This window comes from Notamacropus eugenii, chromosome 1 (genome assembly GCF_028372415.1).
Source record: "Notamacropus eugenii isolate mMacEug1 chromosome 1, mMacEug1.pri_v2, whole genome shotgun sequence".
In the NCBI taxonomy this organism is placed as follows: domain Eukaryota; kingdom Metazoa; phylum Chordata; class Mammalia; order Diprotodontia; family Macropodidae; genus Notamacropus; species Notamacropus eugenii.
The window spans coordinates 727,875,114-727,893,514 of NC_092872.1; the positions used below are offsets into that span (position 1 = coordinate 727,875,114).

Here is an 18,401-nt window from a genome sequence, read left to right on the forward strand (position 1 = left end):
GGCGCTTGAGTTTGGCCTTTTGATTGAGTCCAAGTTTTACAGAACAAATCCTTTTATTAAGGGTATTTGTTCTGTGAAGTTTGGATTCAATCAAAGAACTGCACTTGAGGACCTAGAGGGCCACATGTAGCCTTGAGGCCACAGGTTCTCCACCCCTGAGTCCTGAGACCTTGTAAAAGGCAGAAGGAGCCTCAGTGCAGAAAGGAAACAAACAGCGACTTTGTGAGGTTGCAGAAGGAAAGACAAGAAAGTCTGAGGCAACCAGATGGTGGGACAGTGATGGTGTGGGGTTGGGGGAGAGGGACCTGGGCCTCATGGGAGAGAGGAGACCTTTGGAGCAGGCAGCTCATTTCTATCTTCGTTAAGATAAGACCTGGGAGAACACAGAAAAAATAGAAGACATTCACTCCCATGGTTCCCCATTCCTTTTCACTCACCAGCTGCCTGTAAAGGGCTGTGAAAGCACCATAGTATGCCACGCACGCAGCAGCGATGAACACATTCCCGGTGATGTTGGAGATCTCACTTTCAAAGTTCTCAATGCTTTCTTCCCATCGGACTTGTTCATCTCCCAATGCCGCTGTGAGCTTCCCAGCGCGAGTGAGGCGTGCTTGGGTAAGGGCCATGGTTTTGGCTATATAATTTCAAGAAAACTGGCTGTAATTATCAATGAACATTCTAAGATGCCCAGGTTTATTTTTCCTTTCTCCACCTCTAACACAATTAGTGTTTATATAGTAAATGATATCCAATCATAATCATTACCAAAAAGAGTGAACCAGATTCTGTCTAATACTCAGGGAATCACATTCACTCTATAAGACCCTGAGGACATCATTAAGTGGCTGGGGTTTTGTATGTGGTACTGTATACACAGAGACTGCCTGCCACAAAGTAAAAAAAAAAAAAAGAAATGTGGTTCCATTAATAGGAGCTGGCATGCCTCCAACACACAGCTCTTTTATTCCTTCAAACTATTATTTTGTTTAGTATTTTGATTTTCACATTATTAATCAGTCTTACTCTGATGACTCATTATGGGGTGGAGGTGAAACATCAACCCTACCTTTGTTATTAAGGCAAAGGACAAGTTAAGAAATTATCAGTTCTTCTGATTTGGGGAGGGGGAGAGGAAGACAGAGACAGAGAGACACACAGAGAGAGATGAAGGAAAGAGTGAGAGACAGAAAAAAACAGCAAGTGAGCGAGCTAGAGAGAGAGACAGAGACAGAGACAGACAGAGAGACAGAGATAGACACACACAGAGAGAGACAGACAGAGAAGCAGAGAGGGACAGAGAGAGAGAGAGAGAGAGAGAGAGAGAGAGAGAGAGAGAGAGAGAGAGAGAGAGAGAGAGAGAGGAGAGAGAGAGGAGAGAGAGAGAGAAAGATAAAACAAGAGACTGAGAAAGAGACAGAATGAAAGAGAGCCCGCAGGGAGTTTCCATTCTATGCCTCTCCCCAGATATACAGTTTGCAGAGAACAAAGCAGCAGAATTAGAGACTCAAAGGCATAGGTGCAGATTTTACTTCACAGGTGTCATTGAGACTTGATGGAATGGGACCATGACTAGAAGAGGCCTTTGGAAGAATAGATCTTTTTTGAAAGGAATAGAATAGATATGAGGGGTGTGGGCAATATGATGGATTAATAATATGTTCAGGGACCAGAGCCATCAAACCCAAACAATGAGCAAGTGAGATTTACTAAGTGCCTACTATGTGTTGGGAACTATGCTAAGCTACATATTATCTCAAAATTTAAGATATAGTGCTGAGGTAGAATTACCTTGATTTGGCATATAGTTGGAGACAGGGTATTGGAGACTGCATTCCTTACTTGAATAGAAATGGACCAGATAACATCTGAGACCCAAGTCTAAGATTCTACAGCTGCCTATGACTCTACTCTGATTTTCCACTGATCTTACTAAACATGGGGCTTCCATCCAAGTTTGTCTCCTCACTGTTTGCCATGATCATTGGTTTCCAAGATCATTCCATCCTCAGAGCTTTTCTTCATGTTCTCTTCTGAAATGCTCTCTCTGCCTCAGTCCTTTAGTATTCACATCAGACCTGTGTTCCAAGGCTAGTGAAGTTTAGATCCACCTTTCTTTTTCTTTTTTTTAAAGTATTGATTTGTTTTGTTTTTATATCTTCTTTCCTTTCCCTCCCTATATGTCTCCCTTTCTTCCCAACCTAAATAAAGAGCCATTCCTTATAATGGTAAAGAAAAAGAAAAAAGTCAGGGCTGCCTCTGCTATGCAGCCTTTTCTGTCCACTTCAACCCATAACATTGGGAGCTGTCCAGCCTTTGAGTTCTATATTTTGTTATTCATAATACCCTAATATTCCCTGTGGGACTTATTCATATGAGTTATCGTGTATCTAACTTTTCTGTGTATATAATTCTGTTTCTCCAGTTCACTTACACATAAACTTGTTTAGACCAGAGTTATTTAAAATTTCAGCAATTTTGTAGTTGTTGGAATGCATTAGAAAGCAGGTGGGATGAGATTCTTAGATGTAGTTATAAAATTTTATAAAAAGTTATAAAATCTGTCATTGGATTGGCTAAAGGCTCTTTTTTTAATTTCTTAAAGTAAATGAAAGAAAAAGGGTTAATTAAGTGATAACTGCTTCAAGTATTGTGCTAAATGTGGGGATACAGATAGTTCCTATCCCCAAGGAATCATACACTAGTAGAGGGAGATAACACTAATAGGATATTTAAAGTAATGACCTGTCATCCAAACATAGACATTTTTAACTTACCAAGATTCTCTTTTTCATTAAGGCTTTTTTCATACTGATCTTGTAAAGCTTGAATCTGATCTTCTACTTGTCTTAATTTTTTTTGTTTGTCTCTCAAGGTAGCCATGGTAGCATCAAGCTCAGCCTAGTAAAACAAGATAAATGTTTTTAAAAGTCCCTCATGGAAGGTAAAACTTGTTTAATGTTGTTTTTGAGTTTAAAATGTCTAGGATAGTATGGAAATTAGCATCTAACAATTTATTTGTGAAATGTTTAGGTTTATTTGTCAGGATTCTGTCATCCTGAGTAATAATTTTTGATCTCCTTGAAAACATAAAACATCTCCCATTGGACTTGCCCATTGGGCTAGATTACGGCACCTTCTGTGGGACCCTGAGCTGAAGGATTACTTAATTAAGTAATTATTTGGATGTCATTTGTGATGTTTAAAAGAAATGAATGCAAGTTGAGAACTTTATGTCTTTTCCATGAGAAATCTGTGAAGTGGTGAAAAGGAATTCTGATAATGGGGGAGGGGCATTCTTAGGCCCCACTTAATATTTTCCTTATGTTGTTTGACATGAGCAGGGATTCTTAATGTGGGGTCCATAGACTTGTGTTTTAAATATTTTGATCTTGCTGTTGTTTAGTCATTTTAGTCACGTCCAATTCTTTGTGACCTCATTTGGGATTTTCTTGGCAAGGTACTGGAGTAGTTTCCCATTTCCTTCTGATCATTTTACAGATGTGGAAACTGAAGCAAACAGGGTTAAGTGACTTGTCCAGGGTCACACGGCTAATAAATGTCTGAAGCTAGATTTTAATTCAGCTGGACTGCTAACTCCTAAAGGATGATCATCTTCAAAATTCAGTCCTATTCTTCTTCTTTACATTTCCTCAACTATGAGCTCTATACTGGTAACTCCAAAATCTATATTCTTTGGTCCTGACCATGCCCAAATTGAGGCAAATAGGGTGAAATGACTTGCCCAGAGTCACACAGCAAGTAAGTATCTGAGGCCCGATTTAAATTTGGGAAGATGAGTCTTCCTAACTCCAGGCCCGGTGCTCTATCCACTGTAGCACCACCTAGCGGCCTCAAAGTATTTCAGTGATTGGGGTTCAATGAAATTATTTTCTTTGTAATCCTCTGTATATAATTTTACATATTTAGAATCATTATTGTGGGAAGGGGTACCTCAGTGAACTGACTGCTGAAAGGGCCTGTGGAACAGATGAAAATAAGAATCTTTGGTTTAGAGGGACTGTGATTAATGACAACTAGTAAATACTATTTCATAAGTTTAGTTCCTAAAGTAAAGCATTTAAAAACAAAAAAGATAGGGTCTTCCTCTCTTGCCTAAGCTAAAAGTGCAAGGGAGAATCATGGGTTGAATCCCACTAACTAGCACTTGCTCCATTTTCTGACGTAGGCTAGCTTGGTCCTCTTGGGCAACATGGTGAGCTCCCCATTCTTGGCTCGCTACAAGTGGATGCCCAGTTGACTGCTTCTTCTACTACCTAGAACTCCTGAACTCAAGAAAAACACCAATCAAAGCCTCCCTAGTAGTAGACATTTGGAGCATGCATTACCATCCCTGGGGAAATAAATCTTTACACAGACTAGCATCTGAAGGCTGGGGAACCTGCAGCTTTAAGGGCCCTCTAGATCATCAAGTGAATTCAAAACTCACAGAATAAATCCCCTTAATAAAAGGATTTGTTCTGTAAAAGTTGGACTCAGTCAAAAGGCCGAACTCAAGCACCTAGAAGGCCATATGTGACCTCAAGTCTGCAGGTTTCCCACTCCTGGACTAGCTTTTTAGCTCAAGGTAAATCAACTGTATTGTTTAAGAAATGGAACTGATGTATTATTCCCACAAGTCTCTTAACACTGTATGTGCTGAAGGGAAAGCACTGAGCACAGAGAGCTGTAGTATTAAAAGGATGAGGGATCATTACTTTCTTATTAATAAACACATTGTAAAGGGATATAGTTAATGTACCTGAGCAGCTTGGAGTTTTTGTCTTTTGGGTTCAACTTCCTTGACGACTCGAGAATACAAATCCATAGCTCTTACCCACATACACATAGATTTACATGCTTTGGACACTTTCTCTACTTTTTCAGGCACAAAATCAGGATTATTAATATATTTTTGGAGCTTTGCCAATATAGCTGGCTTTATATTTTCCTTGTCATACTCTAAAAGTCTTTTGAGGAAGTTAGAATCTCCAAGAAGTTGTTTTGCTGTGGGCCAGTCAGGTCTGTAAGACACATTAAAAATTACATTAATAAAGACATAAAGGCTTAATAAAAACATGGAAAGACACGTAAAGAACTTAAACTGGAACAGTAACTTTGGGGCTAGATATGTGGTTTCTGTCAAGAAAATAACAAACATTTATTAAACACTTACTGTATGCCAGGCCCTGTGCTTCCTATGTTTAAGAAACTCCCAGGTAAATAAACTCCCTCTACCAAGATAGATGGGAACTTCTCTGCAAATCTTGTCTTAAGAGAGTTGATGAGACTAGTGGTGTCAAACTCAAAATGGAAATGGGGGCACTTATACCATAAATAAAGATCCCTATGGGTGGTATCTTGACTTAGAAAACTACATCTTAACAATACCTGTGTTTTATTATAGTTTGATCTACTTTGTTAAATATTTCTCAGTAACATTTTAATCTGGTTACTCAGGAATCTCATGGGTTGCAATGAAGTGTGAGGGCTTTTGGACACATGGGGACTAGTGTACTCAGAGGTGGTCACTTGTCCAGGATCACATAGCCAGTAGCTATCAAAGTCAGAACTCAACCAAGTCTTTGTGGTCTTAAGACCAGCTCTCCACACATTTAAGTGTGCAATATCTTTGTCTAAGCTAATCTTTGAAAACAGTCATAATCACTGAATGGGTATTGCCTCAGTCAAAGTGAGAAGTCCAAAAGACCCTAGGTTAAAAAGGCCGTTTCCCACTGCATCCCGGGCTATCTCCAATTGTCTTGATTTATATCTGGCCACTGGATTCAGATGGCTTTGGAGGAGAAAATGAGGCTGGGGAATTTGCACAGCCCTCCCTTACTTAAATCCAGGTGGCTTGCAAGTCATGGCATGATGTTCCTGATGTCACGGTCTTCTTCAAGAAATAAGAACAAAACGCAACTAAGCAGTTTGTAGATGAGCGATGATGAAAATGATTTTTTAAAAAAGTAGGTAAGATATAGAATTAGCACCCTATTTAGAAAAATCTAGAGCCAGACTATACCAGTATGGTATAAGCTGACAGTCTCCCTGACTTATTGTCTCACTAACAAGTTCAAGCGCCTGACAAAGAACTATTTTTGACATCCTGGTTTCTTGGACAAGAAAGGCCTTTGACTGTCTCTCTTCTAAAGAGTCTTCTCTGGCCTTCATGTTGACATGCCTTGATTCAGCAGTTGCTTCTCACCTTTATAGTTTCCAGGGCTTTGCTACCTGAAAGTTTTAACTTACTCATGATCTATTGTTTTAAGGATTACTTGGTTTTTCTAAAACTAATGGACTTGATGGTTGTTTTAGATCATTCTGCCCTTTTGGTGAAGCTGGTTGTGAATACAGTCCTAGACCTGGAATCAGGAAGATCTTGAGTTCAAATTCTGCCTCAGTCATACTAGTTGTGTGACCTTGGGCAAGTCACTTTGTCTGCCTCGGTTTCCTCATTTGTAAAATGATGGGGCTGGACTCATTGGTCTCTAAATTCCTTCCATCTTTAATGTAAGATCTGATCTTGTGATACTGAACTGTCCTTGGAGGTCATGAGTCTATAGACAGGAGGTCTGAGGTATTATGCTTCTCAAACTTGAGGTCCATATTCATATTCTCTAAAAGTCCTGAACAGAACTTTCTTTTTCTTTTTCAAAACCTATGCCCAATGTCTGAACTCCTATTAAGCCCTCATTTTCCAGCTATCTCTTGTTCTAAGTTCATTGTCAGAACCGGGATAAAATATATCCTGGGACCATGGGATATTTCAAACTTTTCCCTGGTCAAGCTGACAGACACACTCATTCCCCTGTTCTATCAGGATGACTTCATTTATATACTCTTCCTTCCAGGGGAAAAGCTTTCTTGAACTCCAATTAAAAACCACCTTACTCATTCAGAAACTGATAACTTGAACCAATAAAAACTTGGTCAAATAACCAATATGAAGACAAATAAGATTTGAAGAAGGTAACAGAGAAGTTATATTAAAGAAAGTGTCCAACACATAGTAGGACTATACAATAGATTTAGAACTGGAAAGGATCTTATAGTCGATCCATCTACTAAAGAGTTTTGAATAGAATCCCCTCTTTTTACAGAGGGGGAACCTCAGGCACAGAGGGCCTGACTCACACGGTGTCTGAGATGGGATTTGAACCAAAGTATTCCTGACTCCAACTCCAATGCCCTATCCATTATACCACCTTGTCTTTCATATCAATACTAGACATAAATAATTTTGAACTTCTCACTTGGCATTTAAGAGAATGGAAATGGCTTCCATGACAGTCATGACCATATCTGGTGGCTTGGTGAATACTCTGATTTCAGATATATCTGCTTTATCTAGAGAGTCAAGTGCTCTATTGGCAGCATCTAGGGCTGGAAGGGCTTCCTCAAGATCCCGTTGAGCATCATCAGCTATTGCTTGGGTCTCCTCGGCCTTCACCTTTGCTATTGCTTCATCTTCTTGAACAACACAACGGACCTGGCAATTGAAATTCATCCAAAAAAAATTAGTATCATCATTTAAGGCATTTCAAAGAATTACAAACCACAATCTGATCAACTAAGCTAAAGGATCCCTTCATCTTCCTTATGGCCCAGCAGGCTGATAATCTAATGTAATAGTTATGAAAAGCAATTCTTCTGCAAAGGAACAAGGGGGTGTAGTATATAGGCAATACCTAACTCATAATCTCCCAATCAAAATGTAGTGTCCTTATGGCACTTTATTCCAGCTTATTTCTCCTACACTCAATGATAGAACTGTGCTGATTCATTTTAAAGTATATACTTTATTTACAACTGTGAAAAATATCCAAATGACCTTACCAAATGTAATTTGATTCACTTTTAATGAAGTATAAAATATTCTGAGTCATATTTAATTAGATAGGAATTCATCACTGAGGACAAATATTGGAAATTAATTCTTGGTACCTGATCTGCTTGTTCCTGGTCCACTGACAATTTTTCCATCAAAGCTTCAACATCCACTGATTTTTCTTTAAGAACTGGCTCTAAAGCGGAAAGATCTAATTTCATTTTGTCGACAAGTACGTTTGTCTCTAATAGCTTTGTTAAACCATTCTTCACTCGATCCCGAGACTAGATAAGAAAGGAAATGTGTTATAAGTACTGATTAGTTCTATGTATCACTTTGGTAAATGTGTCCATCACAGGCTACTTTTGCCATTAACTATCCTGGGCATAAAAAAATTGTTTAAAAATTCTTGGCCAACAACAGCCCCAGACAAAATACATTGGCACCAATTCTAAATGAAAAATTGGGCAATTATTAGATGAACGAGAGATCCTTTACAATGTTCTATCACATTCTTTTCTTATTTTTTGGTTTGTCTTAAGTTTTATATTTTATTTTTTTCCAATTACATGTGAAAACAATTTTTAACAATTTAAAAAAATTCCAATTCTCTCCCTCCCTCTCTCCTGGGACAATAAGCAATTTGAAATAGATTATACCTATGCAGTGAAGCAAAAAACCATTTCTATATTAGCCATGTTGTGAAAGAAAACACAGACCAAAACCAAAATAAAACAAGAAAAATAGAGAAAAATTTTAAATAGTATGTTTCAATCAGCATTCATACTCCATCAGTTCTTTCTCTGGAGGTGGATAGCATTTTTTCATCATAAGTTCTTTGGAATTGTCTTAGATCATTATATTGTTGAGAGTTGATCTACGTTTAATATTACTGCTACTGTGTACAATGATTTCCTAGTCCTGTTCACTTCTCTTTGCATCAGTTCTTGTAAGTTTTCCCAGGTTTTTCTGAAAGCATTCTGGCTCATCATTTCTCATAGCACAATATTATTCCATCACAATCACATACCACAACTGGTTCAGTTAGTCCCCAGTTGATGGGCGTCCCCTCAATTTCCAATTCTTTGCCTCCACAAAAAGATCTGCTATAAATAGTTTTTGTATATATAGGACCTTTCCTTTTTTAAAAAATCTCTTTGGGATACAGACTTGTTAGTGGTATTACTGGGTCAAAGGGTAGACACAATTGATAGCCCTTTGGGCATAGTTCCAAATTGCTTTCCCAGAATGGTTAGATAAGTTCACAATTCCACCAATAGTACATTAGTTTCCCAATTTTCTTTTATCCCCTTCAATATTTGCATTTTTCCTTTTCTGTCATATTAGCCAATTTGATGGGTTGTAAAACAACCTTAGAGTTGTTTTAATTTGCATTTCTCTAATCAATAGTGATTTGGAGCATTTTATATGACTATATGTGGTTTTGATTTTTTTGTCTGAAAACCACTTGTTCATATCCTTTGACCGTTTATCAATTGGGGAATGACTCATAAATTTCTTATAGATTTGACTTAGTTCTTTACACATTCAAGAAATGAGGCCTTTATCAGAGAAATGTGTGTAAAGAATTTCCCTCAGTTTTCTTCTTTCCTTCTAATCTTGGATACATTGGTTTTGTTTGTGTAAAACCTTTTAACGTAATAAAAATTATCCATTTTACATCCCATAATGCTCTCCTTCTCTTGTTTGGTCATAAATTCTTCCTTTTCCATAGATGACAGGCAAAATATTCCAAGCTCCCCTTTATGTCCAAATCATGCACCCATTCTGAACTTAACTTGGTATGTGGTGTGAAATATTGAAGCTAGTTTCTGCCAAACTACTTTCCTTTTTCTCCAGTAATTTTTGTCAAGTAGTGATTTCTTGTCTCCAAAACTTAAATATTTTGCATTTATCAAACTCTAGATTACTATGTTCATTTATTACTAGGTGTTGTGTAAGTAATTTATTCCACTGATCTACCACTCTATTTCTTAGCTGGTACCAGATTATTTTGATGATTACCACTTTGTAATCAATTTTGAGACCTGGTACTGCTAGACTATCTTCTTTCATATTTTTTATTGATTCCCTTGGTAGTCTTGACCCTTTGCCCTTTCAGATGAATTTTAAATGATTTTTATCTTTATAAAATATTTTTGGTAGTTTGGTATGGCACTGAATAAGTCAATTTATTTAGGTAAAATTGCCATTTTTATTATATTGGCTTGTCTTACCTGTAAGCAATTAATATTTCTCTAGTTGTTTAGATTTGACTTTCTTTGTATAAAAAGCATTTTGTAATTGTGTTCATATATTTCCTGGGTTTGTCTTGGCAGGTAAACTACTAAGTATTTAATATTGTCTACAGTTATTTTAAATGGATTTCTTCTTCTATCTCTTCCTGCTGGACTTTTAAAGTAATATTTAGAGAAATGTTGATATTTTAGGTGGGTTTATTTCATATTCTGTGACTTTGCTAAAATTGTTAATTATTTCAACTAGTTTTTTAGTTTATTCTCTAGGACTCTCTAAGTAATACCTTCATATCATCTGCAGAGTGGTAGTTTTTGTTTCTTCATTTCCTATTCTAATTTCTTCAATTTCTTTTTCTTTTCTTATTGCTAGCACTAGCATGTCTAATACAATATTAAAGAGCAGCATTAATGATGGGCATTCTTGCTTCACCCCTTAGTTTATCTGGAACCACTGATTTCAGCAAATGGAGAAGTTTTGAATGCTATGGATAAGTTCACTTATCTTGGTAGTGTACTTTCCAGAGATGTACACATTGGTAATGAGCAAGATTATCTTAATCAATAATTAAAAACTATCACTTAACACAGTTTAACTTACTGAAACCAACTGCTTCCTTTTTTCAGTCAACATTGAAAGGTAAAGGTTAATTAATTCCAAATAGGAAGTAGGCGTGGTATAATATCGCCGTCTCAGCTCCGAGTAGTATCGATCAGCCATATTTGTCACACTCATGTGAATATCCACACACATCAATGAAAGCTTTTCTTTTATATCATGGCTTCCAAGGTCAACATGGAAGAAAAATGTCCTTGATACAGAAAGAAGGGCTTCTCTGGGCCACTATAAAGAAGAAAAGAAGGGTTTCAAAATTCTACTTAAAAATAAAGAAAAACTCTTCACTTTAATGGAACAGTAATAATACTTCAGTAAGACAGTGATTCAGTTCTGTTTTTCTCTGGGGAATAAGGACAGAGATAAAATGATACCAGAATGACTGCATTTCACCAAAGTTCTACCTGTACTTTAAAGCCCCTCGCACCAGATGCTTTAGTTTCTATAAATGGTGCTTATTTTTATACCATCTTTTCACTTTGTCTTTTTGTAGCTCCAAAATGTGGAAATTATCTTTTCAAGGGGCCCTTGGCTTTACCCACACTTTGTAGCTTTTCCATTCAACTAGTCACTTTCTTTCCAAGTTTTTCTATAAGAATTCTAATTTTGTTTCTATCTTTCTTTTATTCTTTCATTAAGATTTTCAGGCACTCTGAAGGGTTTCTTGTTTTCTGGGCTTTCATGTGTCTTGTTGTATTATTTTTCCTTCCCCCCCTTCTTTTCTCCAATTGTACTTTGTCATTAAAATAGAAGCACTTTTTGGGTTACTCTTTTCTTTACTCTTTTTGCTGACTTTCCTGTGGAGAGTTTTCCTTTCTTTTGCTGTTGTATTGCTTTATTTGAGGATGATTTTCAGGGTTTGGATCCTGTGTCTCTCTGTGAAAGATCTTCCTTTGGTCTTTTTTCTAGGACAGGTCTGTGCTAATCTGGCCATTACCAAGTACAGAGGAAGTGAAACCTGAAAATCTGGTCTCATTCATGGTACATTCTTACCAACTAAATGAATGAAAGTCAAGCCTCATTCAGTACATCTAAGGATTTCTTTTAAAACAAGACAAGTTCTCCACAATATTCCATGGGAAGTTTTACTAACCTGAACAAACCAGTCAATTGTGCAACAATTCACAAGGGATGGAAACATCCGACATCGTGAGCGAAAAGCCTCCCCCACAGGGCTCATACAGAGCACGATATGCAATTTCTGGCGAACTCGACTAATAAAAAACTGAAATACCTGATGAAGAAAAGAAGAATAATACATCGTTTTTTTTCCAATTAGAATTGTATAAAAACTCAATCCATCAAGGAAAGGGGTAGTGATCAATATTTCCAGGAGCTGCATGCTACCGAGCATCCCAGTATTAAATAGAAAAAAATGAGCTTCATGAAAGGAAAAGAAGGAAAATATATGAGGCATAGGCTCACCTAGAAATCTCTACTTCATGTACATTTTTCATAAGATCATCCACAACCCTCTGAGATAAGGGTTGCAGGTATCAGTATCTTCATTTTATAGTTATTGACCTATAGTCACACAGCCAATGAGTGTCACAGGTAGGATATGAACCCAGACCTCTCCTGATTCCAGATCCAGTGCTCTTGGGTTATACATTTATTTACTACTTCCTACGTGCTTTATTCTCTTAGTTGCTGGGCATACCAAAAAACCCTAACAACAAACACACAACCCAAATAGTCCCTGTTCCCAAGGAGGTTACATTCTAATGCAGGTCTACAACATATACACAAGTGAATTACAAGGTCATTTGAGGAAGGGGTAGAACATGAACCCTTTGGGGAGCCAAGGAAGACTTCATAGGAGAACAAGAAAAACACAGGAAATTAATATGAAAATGAGAAACGGTTCCTTTAAAATGAAGCAGCCTCTGAATGCCCTTACCCAACTTTAAGGTCTTATTATAACTTCTTTTTAAGTTAAATATCTCTAATGAGCATAAAATAGATTCTTGGCTAGTCCAGATTCTTTCTGCTGTTTGTTATCTTTCAAGAATGATTTTCTTCAGTTTTTTAAAAATTTGTCTCTTCAACTAAGGCCATCACTTGATGCACAAGACAGCTTGCATGGCTTCTTTCCTCAGGCATAGTGCTCTAAGAAGATTTTCTCATCTGCTTTCTTTCTATGGGACACTGATTCTCTGCTAATGGTGATTTGTTAACTAAGGTATTTGCCTTCTCCACAATATCTTTAGGATAAGATTACATGATGAAATTCAGAGGATTGAGAATTTGAATTCTGGGGGGCTATAAAGGAGACTGGACTAGAAGTGAGGGGTTCATACTGTCTTTGTATCATGGACCCTTGGACAGTTTACTGAAACCTGTCAACTCCTTTTAAAAAATGCATAGGATAAAATACATTTACAGAGGAAACCAATCACTTATTCAGTGAAATCAGTTATTAAATGAAATACAACTATTCAAATTTTTTAAAAAACCAAGGTGATCGGACCCCAGATTAAGGAGCTGTGGTCCCCAGATGATCCATGTGGTGTCTTCTGGTCTCATAGCTGAGGTGACACTGTGAAAAATTGTGTTGTTACACCTGCCAGGTTGGAAGGAACTTAATGAGAATCCCCTCTCCAGCATATCCTTCTAGTGGACGTCAAACTTTTGCCCAAAAGCCTCCAATGAGTATGTGCATATGGGGTGACCCACTCCTAAGATGGCTCCTGGAAAGCTTTAAGTGTAGGAAGGTTTTTCTTCCTTGAAACCAAAATTTACAACTTGCACTCTTGTTCCTATCAGATATGCGTTCTCTGGGGTCTAATAAATCTAATAAGAATTGGTCCAGGCCTTCCTCCATGGGACAGCCTTTCAAAGATAGCTCTTCTGTCTTCTCAGTGTTATATTCTCTCCAGGCAACGCATGCTTAGAGTCTGCCTTGAAAATGACTTCTCGCTGGCTCTCTCCTTGATGTTTAATCTCTCGTTCTCCAGGGCAGTTTGTACAGGAAGTCTGGACGTGCTCCGACTGCCTTGAACAAAGTATTTAGGGAGTTCTTTGTTGTTGTTTTTTAGTTGTGTCTGACTCATCGTGACCCCATTTGGGGTTTTCTTGGCAAAGATACTGGAGTGCTGTGCCACTTCTTTCTCCAGCTCATTTTACAGATGAGGAAACTGAGGCAAACAAGGTAAAGTAACTTGGGTCACATAGTTAGTAAGTGTCTGAGGCCAGATTTGAACTCAGAAAGATGAGTCTTCCTGACTCCAGGATTGGCACTCTATCCATTGTGTCACCTAGGGATTTCATAGTCAATATTTAAAAATCATCAGATATGCTCCTAACTTTACACATTATCACATAAATTCTTTCAAATGCTTCTGGATACTAACTGGATAACAGAAGTAGCTTCAGGTATTTCATTGGCACACAGGAAGGAAGTCTCATAATCAAAACTGGGCTTTGCTTTAGAAACAAAACCCAATATGCTTATTGTATTTGCTATATTTTTTCTAAGATTTTTACTTCATTTTAAATTTATGGAATAAAACAAACTTTCCATAGTGTAGTGTGATAAAAAGATGATTTCTCATGGAACTGCAAATTTAATATGTACAATTTGCTATTCCTTACATAGCAAAGTTATCATGTAATTTTTTTTCCTTTTTCCTTCCTTTCACCCTCCCCTAGAGATGGCTACCATTAAATACAAATTGTGTGTGTGTAAAAATCATACTACACATAGTTGTTTTTGTCGATTTTTTCTCCAGATGCATATAGCATTTGCCTTCATATGTCCTTTGCAGTTAATTTGGGCATTTATAATAGTCAAAATCACTTATTTGCTTAAAGCTTTCCTCTTTAAAAAATTATTTGTTTTTAATTTTCAACATTCACTTTTATAAGATTTTGAGTTCTAAGTTTTATTTCTCTCTCTCTGCTCCCTCCTCCTCGAGACAGAGTGCAATCTGATATAGGCTATACAAGTACCATGATATTAAACCTACTTCCACAGTAGTCATAACATTTGCCATATTGACATGCTATGCAATTTGCAGATGTCACAAAGCAAAGAGGGGTAGGGTTAGAATTAGACTTCAGAGTCAGGAACCAAGGCTCTCACTAGGTTAGAACAGTAAGCTGAATCTAAGAAGACTGGATGGGACAAATGCAATATCTTATATTTGCATTCCAAAAATTATCTGCATGAGTCTAGGATGGGGGAGGTCTAGCTAGATAACGCTTTGGGTGAAAACTGAGCTTTAGTGAGTCAAAAGTGTGACATGGAACAAAAAAAAGAAATGTCAAGAGAGGAATAGAGTTGCGAAAAAGGTAGGTGACACTGCCCACGAACTCTGCCCAGGTTAAAACACATCAGAAGTATTGTATCTGTCATGATGTCACATTTTGGGAAAGACTTGGACAGATACAAGGGTGTTCGGAAGAGTGCAATCATGACGTCATCATATGAAGACAGTGTGGAGAAAATGTGAAAATTTTAGTCTGGCAAACAAGCAGGAGGGAAAAGGAGGTAGCATTTATTAAGCACCTATTAATAATCTCGAGAAGGAAACGGCAAATCAGTACAGAATCTTTGTCAACAAAACCGCAAATGAGATCATGGAGAGTTGAACATGAATGAAATAACTCAACGATAACAACAAATGAGGCAATGTGGGGAAAATGCTTTGTAAAGCTATGTAAAGGTGAACTTCCATCACCATCACCATCATCATCATTGTCTTTCCTACCTCATCTCTGTTGCCCTCTGCAATTCCTACTTCTTTTGCCTTTGGCCTTGTGGCCGCCATGACATACTCCAGTTCATCTTTTTCAAAGAGATTTGGCACTTCCCCTGAGTTCAGAATATTGTTAATGTCTTCCAGGAACTCTTCTACAACAATCTATGGAGTAGAATGGTTGAGAATCATTAGATTAACATATAACTTTGCATCCATGACCACAGGTTATTGACCCATCATCACCCATTTCCAATAACTTACATGCTACTGTTGAAGAGGCAAACATAAGCAAGATATAATTCCTACTCGTAGGGAGCTTATAGTCCAATAGTAGAGTTGACATGCATAGACATATAAAATATGATAGTGATAATAGTTCATACTTTCCTAGCAAAGTGGTTTTCTCAAAGACCTTTCTTCACAAGGCAAGCATTATTAGCCCTATTTCATAGCTGGAGAAACTGAGGCTCAGAGAAGTAAGGTGGCTTGTATATAGTCACACAGATAGTACCTGTTAGAGCTGGGATTCAACCCCCCTCCCCAGATCTTCTAACTCCTAGATCCACTGAACTTTCCACTAGCAAAGTACTATGGAAGAGCTGTGGTGATAAAACTCTTTTTTGATTGAGGGTAATCAGGGAATGCTTCCAGGAGAAGGTGCCATAAACTTGACCTTGAAGCATATGTAGGAATCAAAAGATAGAGATGGAGATTCAGAGTGTTAGGGTGGTAGAGGAGATATTCTAGCCATTGAAAATGATGTGGACACAGGCCCAAAGGTGAGGACATTTATGATGAAGCAAATGGTCTAGTTTCAGGAACATAAGAGTTTGGGGGTAGAGATAGGGAACTAGTATGAGATACAGCTGGAGATGTGGGAAAGTACCAGCTTGTGCAAGGCTTTGAACGCCAGATTAAGGAGAGAGGACTTTATTCAGAAGGCAATGGGAAACCAGTGGAACGTTTTGATCAAAGGAGTGACGTTATCAGAATTGTATATGAGAAAGATGGTCTGCGATTTGAAGAAGAAATAAGAGGTGTGCAGGTCAAGACAAATCCATGAGAGGTAGTGAAGGCCTGCAGTAGAGGGGAAGCAATGAGGATATAAAGAAGCATGAAGCCAACGTTTATCTTTATATCTGCACAGCAGAGGCAAGAACATTGGATGTAGATTCAGGGGAGGCCTGGGTTCAAATCCAGACTGTGACACTAACTAGCTGTGTGACTACAGACAAGCACAATGGATCTATGGATGCCTGCCAAGTCCTATTGTCAGAAGGACTGGAATGAGAGAATGCATAGAAAACACTTTGTTGGCCTTAAGACGTGTTACTATTTTACTTTTCTTTTAAGCTGCAAAAAAAAAAAAAAATTGGGGGCTCTTCTCAGGAGAACCACATCACAGCTGTAGGTTGATTGAGAGAGGCCTCTGAGAGCCGTTCTCCCTGTTCATGTGGAACCCCCATTTTGGGGGATAATCTTTTCATAGACATAACTATCGCAACCTTTGTCTTCTCCGTCCCTGATACTTTTTGCCACAAAGGATTGTTATCTCCTTGCTGAGCTCCTCAATTTATAATCCATTACATTGACTTTCTATTTTAAAAAAATCTGGTCCTTTAAGTTTTATATCATCTAAATTCCCTCTGGTATTTTTTCTCCTTTCTTCTTCCAGAGAGCCATCCCATATAACAAAGAATTAAAAAAAAAAAGAAACAAACAAGAAAAAAAGAGGAAGAGAAAAAAATCAATATATTGACAAAAACCTGAAAATAATCGCAGTTCAACTTTTATGGACTCTCTTCTTATTACATAGGCTTTCAAAGGGATAATACAACTGACCAAAATATTATCAATTGATAATAAAAAACCATTTACAATAAAGTGCAGTGAAGAGAGTGCTAGATCCAGGGTCAGGAAGACGAGTTCAAATCCAGCCACTTACTAGTTATGTGACCTTAGGCAAGCCACTTGACCACTCCTTGCCTCAGTTTCCTTATCTGTAAAAAATGGATAATAATAGTCTCTACTCCCCACAGTTATTGTGAGGATTAATTGAGTTAATATTTATAAAATACTATATAAATCTTAAAGTGCCATTTGAATGCTGGCTTTCATTATTAGCTATTCACCACTACATAAAACACTTCATAGCAAAGAGATGATTCTGAGCTATGCTTATAATAGAAGAGAAAGATTAGATTTGCTTTTCATGGTACAGAGAACTTTCTGGTAAGCAAAGTCCTTTTTCTAATTCTAGCTCAGCTCCTTTTCTCTAAGTTGCTTCTAGAATCCTGAGATATTAAGTGACTTGTCCAGAGTCCCATAGGTACCATATGTCAGAGGTGGGACTGGAATCCTGGTCTGCTTGGTTCTGAGGCCAGCTCTCTAGCCTGGATACTACAGTAGCCTCTCATATCTGTACGAAATGTTAACTGCCATTCCCAGTGTGTGACCATTATTTAAGCTATTTTAACACACCTGAGTGTCAGTGAAAAGGAAAACCATGTCTTTGTCTTCCACTCCAGCCATCTTATAGAGCTTTCTTAGATCATCATGGAAAGTGTCATAGTTATAGCCTCGACTGAGTTCGATCTGAAAGCACTTATAGCCACAGATGTGAGAGGCAAGCCTGGTCAGAGACTGCTTTCCTGTTCCGCCTACGCCAACAAGCAGAGCGTTTCCCCTTTCCTGGCGAATCATCCGAGCAATCCTGCATGAAGAGAAGGAGAATATGTAATTATTCTTTTCAGGACTAATTTTTCTTTTTTTTAGGACTTTTAGGACTACAAAACCATAGGCTCTGAGGCTTGGTCCTTAATGTCACCAGAGTAAATTTTGTTAGAGTGATAGAGAATTCCATCCCAAAATTCTTTGCAGAATATCTGAGCTGGAAGGAATTCTTTGAGCTTGCCTGGGCTGACCCCTCATTTCAGCCATGAAGAAACTAGTTTCCAGAGCAGTCAGGGAAATCCCCAAGTTTCATTAGCAGGAAAATG

At 37.8% G+C, this 18,401-nt stretch overlaps 1 protein-coding gene across 2 annotated transcripts in view; it reads right to left on the reverse strand.

Moving 5' to 3' along the window:
* The window catches only part of DNAH6 (dynein axonemal heavy chain 6), a 220,215-nt gene that overhangs the window by 72,411 nt on the left and 129,403 nt on the right, over nt 1-18,401 (reverse strand). For both annotated transcript variants that reach the window (XM_072637006.1, XM_072637007.1), the window contains exons 46-54: nt 17,884-18,115; nt 15,412-15,564; nt 11,793-11,933; nt 10,685-10,927; nt 7,945-8,112; nt 7,254-7,489; nt 4,760-5,021; nt 2,775-2,898; nt 438-634 (exon numbers count right to left, since the gene is read on the reverse strand). In XM_072637006.1, coding sequence (XP_072493107.1) covers nt 438-634; nt 2,775-2,898; nt 4,760-5,021; nt 7,254-7,489; nt 7,945-8,112; nt 10,685-10,927; nt 11,793-11,933; nt 15,412-15,564; nt 17,884-18,115 — 1,756 coding nt within the window. The remainder of the gene's footprint in view (nt 1-437; nt 635-2,774; nt 2,899-4,759; nt 5,022-7,253; nt 7,490-7,944; nt 8,113-10,684; nt 10,928-11,792; nt 11,934-15,411; nt 15,565-17,883; nt 18,116-18,401) is intronic.